Here is a 15776-nt window from a genome sequence, read left to right as displayed (position 1 = left end):
AAATATCTAACTGAAATACTATATAAAAACCGCATAGAAAATGTAATCAACAAATCATAAGAAAATGGCTCCGCAGCAATGTTCGGAATGGTGTTAGGGTACAGTGCAACTGGCGATTCTCACAGGAATCATAAGAATAAAAGTTCCAAACTGAACATATATAATTCTGAGAAAGTCAAATTACTAAAGTGTAAAAAATAATGAATTCCATGACCAAGTGGAAATGCGAAACGTGCTGTAGAATGCTAGATTACATTTGAAACGTAATTTCTTGCCACATTTTCTGGCTTTATTATTATACAACTAGAACCATCTTCAACAGCAAGACCACATATGACCTTAAGCAAGGCTTTGGTCTAAAAAATCCATTAACCTGGGCATAAATTAAAGCCAAACTATTCATTGGAAATTTGATTTTGTTAGTTCAACTAGGAAACCATCAATATAAAAGGAAAACCAAGAACACATTTTTTTTCCTCCAGAATTGTATATAGCACAAACTTGACCCGAAGGTATCAGGGTGCTTTACATGAGCACCAGTTATGTCACACAAGGACACTTTCATTTTCATTAGGCACGGGGAGATTAAGTTATTTGTCCAGGATCACAGGATGTTGAGCGTCATTGCAGAGACTCAAACCCGGTTCCCCAGATTTGAGATTGGCCATTTTTATACTGGTGATGTGACAAAATAACTCGTATTATGATCCTAAGACACGAACATTTAATGAATAGATTTTGCAAAGATTACTGTTAAAGGTAAGAGACTTAATTTCTCATCAAAATTACTTTTGAAATTCTTTAGGAGAAGCATAGCACAAGGAATATTCTACAACGGAAAAACACCACAAAGTTACACATTACTTATATTATAGACGTACACTATCTCTTTACAGGTTTAAATGTATAGGGGCATAAGTCTCAGCTATATTTATTCAGTTGAGGATTTTAGCAGACCCTTGCACATACATTTATGCAGGAACCTGTTAAAATAAAGATCCTTAGAATGTTTCATGGCTCTGTGTTGAGAATGCACTGATTACAACTTCAAAGTATGCGAGTGATCTAGTATAGTAAGTCAATTGAGGTGCCTAACTGAATATATGTCCTTTATTTTTATATGTGTAATTTATTGAGCTTTATTGAACACTTGGCCAGATTCAGAAAACCAAAACACTGGGACTGGGACAATCCACAAAAATAGAAGCAGGACTATCATATTGCATTGACTGGAGAAAGGGTGGAGCTGCACCAAGATCCATAATAATATTTGTGTTTGATACAATCTGGAACATATAGGAAAACATAATGAAACTTTTTTGAAACATGATATAGCAATAAAGTTTGCAAACTTTTACTTTCAAATTAAAACGGTACAAATAAGCCCTCTCCTGCAAGTTGTGGTGAAGCTAAATGGAAAGATTGGGCGTCAACTGAGGGCCCTGTGAAATGCTGATTTGCTTCTCTGTACATCCTGCTGTGCTTCACTGAGATACTAAAGCACAGCTGGAGAGTCTTTAGGTTTAAATCTTTTTATTGTTTATAAGACAGAACAATATGCAAGGCAACATTACGCCTAGTAGTGGGCCAAATATATTTGCAGTCAACCAACCACCCACTCCCCCACCTCCCCCCTCCCAAAATCCCCCTCACCCATCAAGTCAGCCTCAAAAGAAAAAAAAATAAGAAACTCCTATGACTTGGGATGCAACAATGTGTGGAGAGTTGGGACTGGGCTTGTTGCAGCGCAGGGAGTCGAAGCAGTTGCAGGTATTTGGGGCAGGTTATCTCGTGAAATTCCCGAGCATAGCAGGGCTATAAAGGGATGCCACCAGTCAGCAAAAGAGGCCCCATCACCTTGGAACAAGTAAGAAATGTGCTGGGCCCAATCTAACAGTGGACCCAGCTAGGTAACCCTATAGTAGCGAACCAGATCAGGGATCCCCAAACCTTCCCTCCCCAGGTGGCCGAAAACTCAAATCCCTGCTCATCCTAGGTTTTGGTCCACCCAAAAAAAGGAGAGGAACTAATTCTGAAGCTGCTTCAATGTACCTGGGGGTGGGGGGCGGGGGGGGGGGAAGGTTCCACAGGCAGGGTTTGGAATAAAGATAGCATTTTAGGGAGTACGCACATCTTGAGGTCTGCCACCCGACCCAACCAGGAAATGCTAAACGGCTGCCAGCGATGTAGATTTTGACAAACTTGAGCCAGCAAGTGAGTGTTGTTCAACATTTTGGAGGTGGATAATGTCAGTTTGATGCTGTGATAGGGTACGGACTTCTGATCCCATCGGACAGGGCAGGCCTGGTTATGAATGGTAACAGATTGTGGACTCAGTGATAATCCCAGGGCTTGCGATTTGATCACATTAACTCAAAAGCCTGATGCAGCTGCAAATGACTCCATCTCAGCAAGAAAAGCCAGTACCAATGTCGTGGGTGTTTCCAGCATGGCGATTACATCGTCCGCGTACATGCTAATGGTGTGACGTTCTCCCCCAAAGTGAACCCCCGTAATCTGCTGATTGTCACTCACCTTTTGTGCCAATGACTCCATGTACAGGGCGAACAGCAATGGGGAGAGAGGACAGCGCTGTCTCGTGCCTCTCATCGAGAAAGACTCAGATGCGTAGCCATTGACCTGGACTGTGGCTGAGGAAAGGCTATAGCTGCTGGTATACCCATCTCCGGGATCACCTCCCCACCCCAAAGCGCTCTAGCGTGGCCTCCAGGAAGAGCCAGTGCACACTGTCAAATGCCTTTTCAGCATCAACAGATAGCACTGCCTGCTCCACTGATTGGTGATGTGCCTTGTCCAGGAGGTGGAGCAGCCTCCTAGTGTTTGTCACTACATTGCCTAGATGCCACAAAATCGGCCTGATCTGGGTCGATTAATCCAAGCATTAGCGGTCCTAATATGGCCACCAAGATCCCAGTGAATATCTTAAGATCAGTGTTCAGCAGGAATATAGCCTTGTAGGAGGCCCAATAGCGGCTATCCTTACCGGGCTTGGAGATAACAATGACTGATGCTAGGAGCATTGTGGGCGGCATCACAGAGGTATCACCAATAGCATTAAAGAGTCGGGTCAGTACCGGAGCCAAGGTGGAGCCGAATGGTTTAAAAAAAATAGCAGTGAACCTGTCTGAGCCAGGATATTTAAGGAGCTTTAGCCGTGCTATGGCCGTTATGTGACCTCTTTGACCGAGATAGGCCTTTCAAGAGAGGAAGCCTGGTCCATTGTTAAGTGGGAGTATTTTATCCCCTGCTTGGGAGTTCTGCTCTAGGATTTGCTGCGCTGAGTATAGTTCTGCATAGAAATCTCTGAAACGGGCAGGATATACCTGCTGCTTGCGTCCATTCGCAACTGTTGAAGTGTTGCTGATTGGCATTGGGCACACAGTTTGTGGGCCAGCAGGTGGCTGCATTTATCCCCCCAAATAGAACAGGTGTTTCAGGCACAGGGCAGCATACTCCTCTCTATCCAAGTCTAATCTCTAGCTAGTTGGTATTGCACAGCTCCAGTCCGTTTGTATATCCCTTCTTGTTCCAGCTCTTCTCTCTTCTCCCTGCACACCCTGTTATCTGCTGGGGATGTAGCAATCAGATCTCCCCTTACCATTAGTATAGGTTTTTCCCATAAGGACACTATAGAGGTATCTTGGGTGTTGTTGATAGATAAAAAGTCGTCGCGTGCCTTGGTTAAGCGTGTGACAACCTCAGGGCAGTGTAGGAGAGTGTCCCTAAGCCTCCAATAGTGTGATGGCTGAGGTGTGAGGTGAAGTGACAATGATATAGTTATTGCTGCATGGTCAGGCAACGCCCTTGGCTTTATGGATAAGTCTTGCGCAGAAGAGAGAAAGGACTGAGACTCAAGGAAGTAGACCAACCTGTAATATGTCTTGTGAGCGTGGGAGTAGAAGCTGTAATCAGCTGTGCCAGGGTGGAAGGGATGCCAGATATCTACTAGCCTCAGGTCGTGTAGCCACTGTTGTCCATCCATGGACAGGGCCCCAGACTGACCATGCCTCTGAGCTGAACGGTCTAAATGACTGTCGAACACTAGGTTCAGGTCTCCTCCTATGAGGACATGTCGGTCTAGGGAGGATGTTAAATCTGCGGCTGCCCTGCAAAGGAATATCTCCTTGCCCTTATTCGGATCATAAATCGTAGCCAGCGTGAGTGTGTGCAGCCCAATAGTCATGGAGAGGGCCAGGAGTCTTCCCCTGATCTCGGACACCTGTGCTCCCACCACCCCTTTAAATTTGCGGGATATGAGGATGGCTACCCCAGCCTTCTTGGTGGGAAGAGAGGAGAAATATTGCTGTGGGAAGACCTTGCAAATTAGTACCGCAGGAGGTCGGTCTCTGGAGGTAAAGATATATGCGCTTCTGAATTCTTTAAGTAAGACAGGATAGCTCACCACTTGGTAGGGTTGTTAAGCCCCTTGACATTTAAGGCCAGGATTTTAACACTCATCAGTATGTTGACTGGGGATTTGATGAACTGTGGGAGCTGGCCATGTATATGTAACTGTAGTGCCTAAAGGTAGATAGGGCCTTATGTGCCGAAGCAGGCCTAACAGAGTCCGCCTATGTTTGTGTGGAACAGAGGAGGTGTGAGGGGGGAGATAGCACTTCGAAAGAAAATAACAAAACCCCAACATAACTACAAAAGTATCATGATGAGTCATCGCTCAACAATGTCAAGAGCGTACGGCTCCTTGGAGTGAGAGCATAGGGTACCAATGACCAGGGTCTCTCTGCTCCCCCCGGCACAGCCAAGACACGTGTTTGAAGCATGTCCAACAATGGGCAGAGGCGCAAATAACTGACCATTAGCTCTCGTTTGACTCCTCAGTGTTCATTCGGATGGGGCTCTAGCCAGGGATGCCGGAACAACCTGTCTCTCTTTAGCGATAGTGTTTGAGTCAGGGCTTGTCGACAGGCTGGGTGGTTTAATGGAGGTCCAGCCATGACCACTACGACATCTGGGGCTTTAGATGTTCCGCTTAGGCTCTTCCTCTGTGGGTTCCTCAAGGTTCAGAAGCTCATAGGCTGTGGAGAGAGAGCGGATCTTCCTGGGCTCTCCCTTATAGTGGAAGATCTATCGGAAGGGCTGTCTCCAGAAATATTTAATGCCAGAGTCTCTGAGGAAGGTTCAGATTGGGTGGAACAGCTCGTGTTTGACTAAAGTGGAGGCTGCCAGGTCCTGCTACAATGTAGGTTTCTGACCCTTGTAGAGGAAATCCAAGTTGTTTCTGGCTTCATGAAGGATTTGTTCTTTGAGTTGGTAGTCGTGTACACAGGTCAAAATGTCCTCTGGAAGACCTGGGCCAGGTCTTTTGGGGCCCACCCCATGGGTGCGGTCGAGTTCAATGTCTCTTTCCCCCTCTCCCTGAGCCATACCTCGCATGCGGATGTTGTTCCTCCGGGACCTGTTCTCCAGGTTCTCAGTGTGGGTCTGGATGTCGAGCTTCTGTTCCAATAACTTGAGAATTTCTTGCTGGAGGCTCTCGAGTTCTTCTTCACGTCCCATTTCATTCACCTCTAGGGGGTTGACCCTCTCTCCCAGGGAGTCTACATCTCATCGAACTTCCCGCAAGTCCACCGAGAGATCGCGCTTCATGACGGACAGTTCTTCCCATAGGGAGGAGAACAGCGATTCAAGGAAAGATCAGATTACTGGGGCTTCCGGTCCCTCTGCCCCTTCGGCCTCCTCCATACCCTTCGCTGTAGGTAGGCTCTCCGCATGTGGGGGAAGCCGTGACTCTGCAGTGCTGCTATCGTCTGTGGTGGGCTCAACCCTAAATTGGATATCCTGCAAGTGGGGGGCACCTCCCAGGGTGCCTCTCAGCCCAGTCCGTACACCCTCATCAGCTGAGGTGCAACTTCCCACCTGTACTTCGCTGCACTCTATGTACTCACACCCCTTAGGGCTCGGCCTGGACCATCGCTGTCCTGTGGCCCAGGTGCAGCTCTTGTCACCTAGGGCAGTTTAGCACATGGTCCACTTATCCAATCAGGCCTCGACAGACCACATATGCCAACACGTCCCTATGCAGGGGATAGCCCCTCCATCAGGGCCGGCTAGCAGTCAATCCTGACCTCAGGGCCTCAGCTCGGTAGCTCCTCCGTTCCACATCCGGAGCCCAGACAGGGGACAGATGGGAAGTGGGGGCAATGCCTGTTGTACCCACAGTCACTTCCTAGCACTCTAAATGAAGCACGGGGAGGGTGAACTCGTTGGGTGGTCAGTTCGCAAGGTGCTCTGCTGCTGTCTTTTCTTGCCTCTGTGTCCAGCCACTTTGCTTCACTGAAGACCCCGGCTCAGGCCAAAGAGCCACCAGAGCACACTCCAACAGTAAAGCGTCCAACAGGGCTGTAATACACGAGGCGGGCCTAGCTAGGCCTTTGCAGCCGGGTCCTCAGAACCGAGGCCTCGCTGTACCCTAGGACGCGTCTGGCAGACCCGGCCTTAAGTGCAGCCGATCTGCTGAGCAGTGCGTTTGCTTCCCGGTAGTCTTACTTCAAGCTCCTAGGGTCTATTTCTTGCCCCCTCAGCTGGATCAGCGTCGCCTGCAAGCCAGGCTGGCAATGGAATCACCAACGGGTGTGCGGGGTCCTGCCCGTGTCTGTGCAGCCGGGGCCTCGCGCAGGATCACACAGCCCAACTTCCTTGGCTCAGCCGGACCGCTCAGCCTCTCGGTGGGTGCGAGCGGCTGATACCACCTACCGATCCAGGACCTCCTGCGGTCTCGCCGTATAGCTGAGGAGTCGCAGATGTTTGCTGCACGCAATGCCACTCCCAGCTTTCTCCGGCCTCTTCTGACTGGCCCTCTCTGCTCCTCAGGCCGCCTTGCGTTACCTTTTTGGCATCTCTCTGCTCCGGGACTACAGCAGCTCAGGTCAGCTCTAACCCCGGCACAGCCCCCAGGTATGGCTCGGTGGACGCCACAAGCCCTCCTCCTCTTCTGGTTTATAGGGATATGCCGGGTTGGAGAGGAGAGCCACGAAAGTGCGACCTACCAGGTCCCCATCTTGGCCATGCCCCCCTGGAGAGTCTTTAAAACAGCTTTATTACAATTCACGTTTATCCCCTTGGTAATGTAACTGGAGAGAGCCCTAGACAATGTGAGCCTGCTGTCTATTTTAAATCTAATGTGCACGATCACAAACCCTCTCCCCATCTCCCCGAAACCGGGCCATTAATTAGTTGTAATTAAAACTGTTGGGACTGAATATAAAAACCAGGACTCCCAGGGAAATCCGGGCATCTGGTCATCCTACTTGTGCACAATAAGCCACCATGGTGCTAACTAGTACTCAAAGTGGGGTTGAGTCCATTAAATAAAACCTAAACAAAGCTTCGATTAAACCATCAGTCTTTCATAAAGGGTAACAGTCACATGCATTGAAGTTAACCTGTACTTTATGGTTCAGTGCACGTGTAATTCCTTAACTCCAGTGTTCTTTTTCTTGTCTTCTATGACTCATATTTTATATCATATTCTTGCAAGAAATCTCTGTTTCTACTCTGACATCTGTTCCAAAGGAGCAATAAATGCTAGTCAGACTCCGTATCCGGTGTTCACAATGGGCAGGCAACCAGAAGGGTTTCCAAGACACACACTTGCTACTTAATTCTCAATGTAACTACTTAGCCAGCCCTATGTGCATGAGGAGCGGAGGGCAGTTCACCAAAATAAACATTATAGTTTGCCATGAATTGTGATACAACTGAGCCAAATTGCTCGGACGCTAATTCGGGCATGAGCGACGTCTACGTGTTATTTAAAACAGTATGACGGATTAGCTTAAAGTGTTCCCCCTTTTTAGTCTGACAGCATACAAATCATTGCGCAAGCAACAACAACCCTAGGTGGCTCTTGTTCTCAAAGTAAGCAGTACTTTCATACCACACACTTTATTCTCAGTCTTTCCAGTTCAACTCATTCATGCTTGCCTTTTAATGAGTTATGTCTTATGTTCGGTACCTTGTCACTATTTTGTATTCTTTTTTAAATCTAAAACGCGTAACTATTTAGTATTATTTTTGAGATTCCTTGTTCGCTATGTATTGGTCTAGGAGTCAGCCATCATAAGGCAAACAGTCAATGGGGATTATAATCAGAAGTTTGCAAATTGTGGTCAAGAGCAAGACTGTGTCATAAGGGGCTGGCCCTTTCAGTCACATATTGAAAGGTCAGAACATCTTGCAAATCTGCAAAGTTGGATGAGCTGTTCCACAATATATATAGACTAAGCAACAATAAACCTAATCAAACTGCCCTCCTGTTCTAGGCTGACTAAAGCACACTAATTTGAGTGCAACCTTCAGTTTAATATTCTGCTGCAAAATCTTTTTATCGCAATTCTGCAATATTACTTGACTAATTAGTTATGGCTTTCCTTATTTTACAGAGAGAATGCGCGAATTTCATCAAGGTTTTGAAGGTTTACAATCATACGCACTTGTATGCCTGTGGAACAGGGGCGTTTCATCCTGTGTGCACTTATGTTGACGTAGGCAACTACCCAGAGGTAAGTTTTTAAACTGTACTGAAGTGCATGTGTAAAACCCTTGGAGAACCCTATTTTCTGTCAATAGTCTCTGCAAGATGCTACAACATATTCAAATTGTGATTTTCTATTAAGGAAGTAAAATATGATATAATTGAGACATGTCTACTAAAAAGAATGTGCAAAGAATAGGCCTGTACATATCTTTCAATGAATAGTGGAAATTGGAGTGTTTTTGCACCTCTAAGAAAAATAGTATTGAACAGTTCTGGAAACTCCCTCTGATACCACTAATGGGCACATTTGTAAATTTTAGTTATCAGCTACATACATTCTTGCATTATGCTGCTTTACATCCAGTAAAATATGGCAATTCACCCAAACCATTATGGAAGGACAGTATTTAAAATAATGTTATTAAATAACTGTAGGAAATTTATTCAAAGCCATTGTGCTGCACCAAAACCTCCTGGGTAGATTTTTATTTTCGTAGATGATAAAGTATGAATCCTTATGGATGTATAAGTAGTACAGCCCCCTGCCTGCATTAATATTCCAAATCTTATTTACTTCAGCCTGCATGTCAGGAAAGGCTCTAAATTTAACAGCTCATATTTCAACAAAATGATATTCAGGAATGCCTCACTTTTTTCTTTAATAAAAAAAAACTTTAGCTCTCTAGTTCTCTAGTTGTTCATTAGAAATGATCAAATGATAGATGATCAAATGAATTTGGATTAAATGATCAAACTTTAGCTCTCTAGTTGTTCATTAGAAATGATCGGCCGGTCCTTGACCGGCCAATTTCTACCACATGATTTGGACATGCCCTAACCTTTCTCGATACTGGGCAGCAATAGAGTCCGAACTCACACAGATCCTGGGCTGGCAGGTTCCCCATGATCCCATATGTCTCATCCTGGGGGTAATGGACGGCCTGACGGTTCTCGACCTGATAGGCTATTCCTTGGGGCAGCCATTACGGTAGCCAAGCGGGATATTGCTGCCACATGGTCACAAGCTAAACCCCCGAGCATAGCTGGATGGCGATGGGGAGTAGACTGGTGTGCTGCAGGGGAAAACCCCCTATTTGAGGCACGGGGGTTTCCAGCCAAATATAACATGGTCTGGGCCAAATGGACAAATCAACTGGACTAACCGAAACAAGGTTTGCCTATGTACGTCAATTTATTTTATTTTGAAGGTCTTATATAGAGGACAAGGCCCTTGCGGGTATCAGAGCGCTTTACAAGGTAATATATAACAAACAAGACAGTTCAGTGCAAACCAACAATGGTATTAAAGAGGTGTGGTGCTGCGGCCACGGCGACTGACATCGGACGCTGGGGCTCACGGTTCGCTCCCCAGCACCAGTGGCAGGTCAGCCCAGCACCATGTGACTCTGGGCAATAGCTCGCTTAATATTCCCAACGGCCCCCAGTGCCGGGATGCCTCCGGGTAGCTGTGCGCTTTACAAATACTGGATTTACATTTTACACTTTTTTAAAGTAATATACATAGTTCATGTGAATTTCGACAAGAGAATAGATTTCACTTCTTTTTTGAAAGATACAGTAGAAGGATTCAGTCTGGTTTCTGTGGGCAGAGCATTCCAGATCCTGGGCGCCATACCCGAGAAGGTCCCGTTGTAAGTTTTCTTCTCGGCAAAATGTTGTGGTTTCAGGAGAAGGTTACTGGCGCTCCTGGAGAATCTGTTACCACAAGAGAGCACCAATTTCTGTGACAGATAACTTGGAGTGCTGTGATGTATTGCCTTGTGCGTCATACATGAGATTTTTAGATGAATTCTGGCTTCGAAAGGTAGCCAGTTGAGGACTTGAAGGTCAGGGGAGATGTGACAGTTTCTTTTGGAGCCTGTGATGAGTCTAGCTGCTGTGTTGATTGAAGCTCTTAGGGCGGATGTCGTTGATTTGGGGAGACAGCAGAGAGGGGCATACCCATATTCCACTCTTGCGATTACTAATGCTTCAACAGCCATTTTGAAGTCGTTTGCAGGAAGTAAGGGTTTGAGTTCTTTCAAGGTGTTCATCTGAAAATGTGCTCCTTTTGTTATGGTACTAACGTGTTTTTGCATGTTTAGATTTTTATCCAAAGCAACTCCAAGCTATTTCGTCAAGTCCATAATACGAGGTTGACAGTTGAGTGCTGTTAGGTGTGTCAGGCAATCCTGAATGATGGTCGATTGGTTGGGAGGAGTGATTAGGTAGAATTCAGTTTTGAGGGTGTTTAGTTTCAGGTGATTGTCAGCTAGCCAGGTCTGAGTTTTTTGTAGCGTAATGTTAAGGGATTTGATGTCCTCTAGTGAGTGGATTTTTAAATATAGTCGAGTATCATCTGCGTACATGTGATAGAGGATACTGGAGGAGTTAAGGATTTCGATGAGCGGTTCCATGAATAGGTTGAAAAGTGTAGGAGAGAGGGATGATACTTGTGGGACATCCTAAGGTGAATGGGACGGGCTTGGACAATGAATGATTAACCTTGACTCTTTGAGATCTATTTTGAAGGAAAGAGGCGAACCAGTTTAGAGTTGATCCTGATAATCCCATTCTGTGTTTCAGGAGCTCAAGCAGGTTGTCAAGTTTGACGCTGTCAAAGGCCAAGGAAAGTTCAAGAAAGATTAGCAAGCAGGCTTAGTTTTGGTCAAGGATTTTTAGTGCAACATCAATTATGTGGGTCATGGCTGTTTCCGTACGATGTCCTACGCAGAAGCCGGCTTGGTATTGGTTAAGCAGGTTGAAATCGTCTATGTGGTTGCAAAGCTGTGTGTGAACACATTTTCCAAGAGTTTGGCTAGAGAAGGACTATTGGATATTGGGCAGTAATTCTTTAAGTCCGAAGGGTCAAGCATTTGCTTCTTTAAGATAGGGGATACCTGCCACGATTTAAGGATTTCTGGGATGATTCCTTACAGGAGAGAGGTATTTATAATCTTGGTCCATAGAGGAAGTAGCAGTGGAATAAATATTTTCATGTAGGTTGCAGGAAGGGAGTCTGTGAAGTGGTTTGAGGGATTAAATGACATGAGAGTTTTTAATATAGCTTCTTCACTCTATGTATTGAAGGAAGTCCAGGAGCATCATTTTTTGAGGTAGAACTTTGGTGCAGATATAGGTAAGGCTCGTGAAGGGGGAGATGCAGTGTCCATGAGAGTCTCAGTATGGGTTATTAGGTCGTTGAGCAGCTCCGTCTTTATATTTTCTGTCTTTGTAATGAGGAAGGAGACAAATTCTTTGCAATTGAGTAGTGGGCCTGAGACGGTGGTGAGGTATAGCCTTAGTTTGTGTTTTGATTACTTCAAATAGTTTTTTTGGACGGTTCTTTGCTTGATCTAATTGATTACTGAAAAAGTCTGCTTTTGAGTGTCTGATCTTTCTGTAATAGAAGTTTCTCGAGGATCTTAGGAGTTGAGGTGGTCAGCAGAGGGAGCTGATCTCCATCGTCGTTAAATTAATCTTCATGATCTTCTGTCCTCATTGAGTCTCCTGTCGTGCCATGGTTTAGAATCTTTTGTGGAGGTTCTCTTTAATTGTAAGGGAGTGACTTGGTCTAAAACCATGTTTATGGAATGAAAGTAGTGGTTAGTCAGGTCTTGAACATCGGATAGACCTTCAGGGGGAAGCATTAAGTTGGGGCAGGAATTTGTGACTGAGTGTCAACGAAGTTTTTAGGTTTCTCTTCCATATTTTAGGTATTGAGAGTTGAGCAGAATATAGTTTAACTGATTCATTGATAAAGAATGTGATGATGTGGTGGTCCAACCAAAATCAGCCCTGGAAAGGACTAAATCTAGCATTGAGCCTTTGTCACGTGTGGGGCTGTTACAGATTTGGGTGAGGTCTAGGTCCGAGAGGGAAATTTTGAGGATATTGACCGCTGGGCTTTTAAGGTAATTCCAGTGGAGATTGAGGTCTCCAAGGAATATTTGGGTGTTTTGCTGTCCAGAATTTGTAGATAAAATATCCATGAGATGTTCGATGTAGGTGAGATTATCCTGTGCGAGCTGGCGGTTTGGGAATGTTGCCCTATTCCGGATCACCCATTCCCCTTGCGGGGTCCTCCTCTCCCAGGGGCTCCATCGGCAGGCTTGGCTGTTGAGCGGGTGACCTTGTTGGCTCAGGGGTGTTCCCCGGGGGTGGTTGCTTTGTTGCAGGGTTCCCGGAGGTCTTCAACCTTGATGTCCTATTCCCGTCACTGGGCCTCCTTTTCCCGTTGGTGCGGCCTGCTGGGTTCTGATCCATTGTCAGTGGACCCCATAAGGGTTCTGGATTTCCTGGTGGAGGGTTTTTCTCTGGGGTTGGCTACCTCCACTCTGAGGGCTCAGTGGGCTGCCCTGCGTGTCTTCCGCAGTCCGGATCTGGATCGGCTGGATTCCTTGGTGGCTCGCTTGCTACAGAGCTGTTCTCTGCGGCGGCCTCGGGCTGTGTGCATGGCGCCTCCTTGGGATCTTCCCTTGGTCCTGCGGGCTCTGCAGGTTCTTCCCTTTGAGCCACTTCAGTCGGTGGATCCGAAATTCCTCACCTTCAAGGTGGTTTTCTTGGTTGCCTTTGTCTCGGCTGGCCGCATGGGCGAGCTGGGATCCTTCCTTCGGTCTCCTCCCTTCTTGAGGGTTTTGCCGGACCGGCTGGTCCTGCTCCATGATCCCCGTTTTCTGCCTAAGATTCCCTCCCTGGCTAACTGCTCTCGAGAGGTGTCCTTGCCTTCCTTCTCCCCGGCGGTGGATGTCTCCCTGTCCTTGCTGGATGTCCGTCATGTGGTGGAGATTTACTTGGCCCGCACGTCCTCTTTTTGTCAGTGTGACAGTTTGTTTGTGACCTTTGGTCCGGTGCGTTCTGGTCACAAGCCTTCTTTGTCGACTCAGCTATCCTGCTGGCGTACGATTCCCAGGGTTCTGATCTCCGTGGGGTCGTCCAGGGTCCTTCCACCCGGAGCGTCTCTGTGTCTTGAGCCTCTTATAAGGGTGTGTCCACTGAGGAAATCTGCCGGGCTGCAACGTGGTCGTCTGCCCACATGTTTATGGAACACTATTGGGTGGTCCTGGGGGGCTCTCCTCCTGGAGATTTTGCGGGAGCTGTTCTGAGTGCTGGTTCTGCCATCCCTTGATTTGTCCCTTGTTTGGACTATGTTGTGATTCTGTTGTTTCTTTTCACAATGGATTAAATGTTGTTTTGGTTACCTGTTTCCGCCTTGGTGGTGGTTTCTTGTGTACCATGAAGCCATGTGGCTTGGGTATGTGCTCACTTCGTTAGTTATGTGGCGAGGAAGACTAACGAGGAGGTAATGCCCCGGTTACTTACCGGTAATCTTCATTACTCCGCGTTAGTCTTCCTCGCCACATGAGTTCCCGTCCCTCCCTTCCTGTCTGGCTATTGGCTTCATGTTGTGGCTTGGTAGTTTCAGGCTTTGGGGTTGAGCCGGACCGCCTCGTCTAGTTGTCATGGGGTGTATGGGTCGGCCATATTGGGAAGGGATGGGAGGCATGGGAGGCTAACTTTTGCTTTGGAGGGCTCTGGTGTGGAGCTGAGGCTCACTTCGTTAGTCATGTGGCAAGGGAGACTAACTCGGAGTAATGAAGATTACCGGTAAGTAACCGGGGCATCCCTGAGGATGTGCTCACAATTTCTCGTAGTTACATATCATACATAAAATACCTCCCAATTCCTCTGGAGACAACTGAACTGACTCAATATTCTCAGTCTGCACAGAATGGGACTTGTACAAACATATTCTCCAGGGCTGCCCTTAGCTCCCGATCCATCACACATGTCATCATAGAGCTTCAGGACTTGCCTGGACCACGACAGCAATGTGAGAGTCTTTGCACTGGGGATGTGGTTCTGTAAGGAAAATTAGAAATAACGTCCAGCCTCCTCAACCAGAAGGAAGGCGGATATTTCCCTTGCAGTTGTTGAATGCACCACAGGTGTTGGCAGATTGGAGGACCTCAAAATTCACAGAACGGTCAATACTGGCTTGGAAGCAAAGCATGTACAGATATGTCTTTCCTCTTTTAATGAAACTAAATGGTAATATCATTGCCCAATTGTAAAATAAAAATGTGTAAAATGTTAATAACTTGCAAAACATATAGTGGTTTGGATAGATTGAATCACAAACGACGTTCTGGATAGCAGCATTTTATGATTATATGTTATTTGGTTTTGATAGCATGGATAACGAAATAATAAGTGAGAGACAGATTGTTAACTTTCACGTTTTCTGCTAATATATGTGCTAGTTCACACTGCAACCGTAATTTTTCTAGTGAAGATGAAGAACATCTCATCTTGTAGATTTACAGATGTTAATTGCTTCTGCTGCCACTATCAGCCATGAAGTCAAAGAAGTGATGATTAATGTTAGACGACACTCTCACTCCCATCTGTCACTAATCAGCTTCAGACATAGTTGCAATTTAATGGTGCTTAGAAATCCAAAAGTTTGATTTCCTTTTTTTCGAGTCCATGTTTTGAACTACTGTGTCTTTTTTGTTTACTATCTTAAAGGCTTTCCTGTAAAAAAAAAATAACGAATGTGATTCAGACACTATACCTGTTAATCAATTTTTATACTTAATATTATTATTATTAGTAGCAGTAGCAGTAGGCGTAGTAGTAATAGTATTAATATTATTATTATTTGTATCTATGCTATATGAAGTGCTATATAAAACAAGTATTATGACAATGATTATTATAGATAATACTACAATTCCTAATTATAAAATCAATAACAACATAAATATTAACAATACCTGGTTCATACCACGTTAAAAACATCCCTTCAGCTGTTTCTCAATGCAGGAAGAGGTGTTTCTATGATCATATGTTGTATAACCAGTTTTAGGACTCCACAATTTATGCTTATGAGGAGAGGAGCTAGAATAATTTTCATTATACGTCATCCATGAACTAATAAGTTCTGCACATTTTCATGCAAACATGCAGAATTAACAACAAACAAGGATTGGCAACACCAATAGGTGCCACCTCTGCAAGAGCCTTTAGCTTATCCAATATGTTTGAGCCATGTTGTACACCAGCCTGGCTGCTGTTCAGCATGGCTAAAAGTTAGTGGATAAAGGAGAGTGGTGTGGAGTGAAGTGTTGTACAATGGAGTACAGTTGAGAGGTATGGAGTGGCATGGAGTGGAATAGAGTGATGTAGAATGGAGTGGAGTGAAGTGGAGTTTCATGGAGTGGTGTGAAGTTTAGAGAGTTGTGGAGTGTCGTGG

At 45.6% G+C, this 15776-nt stretch overlaps 1 protein-coding gene across 2 annotated transcripts in view; it reads left to right on the top strand.

Moving 5' to 3' along the window:
- Positions 1 to 15776, top strand: part of SEMA3A (semaphorin 3A) — a 633443-nt gene that overhangs the window by 314765 nt on the left and 302902 nt on the right. For both annotated transcript variants that reach the window (XM_078674184.1, XM_078674185.1), the window contains exon 4: positions 8424 to 8543. In XM_078674184.1, the coding sequence (XP_078530310.1) occupies positions 8424 to 8543 (120 nt within the window). The remainder of the gene's footprint in view (positions 1 to 8423; positions 8544 to 15776) is intronic.

Source organism: Lissotriton helveticus, chromosome 1_1 (assembly GCF_964261635.1).
Source record: "Lissotriton helveticus chromosome 1_1, aLisHel1.1, whole genome shotgun sequence".
In the NCBI taxonomy this organism is placed as follows: Eukaryota; Metazoa; Chordata; class Amphibia; order Caudata; family Salamandridae; genus Lissotriton; species Lissotriton helveticus.
Note: the sequence above shows the minus strand (reverse complement) of the source record. Positions and strands in the feature narration are given on the sequence as shown.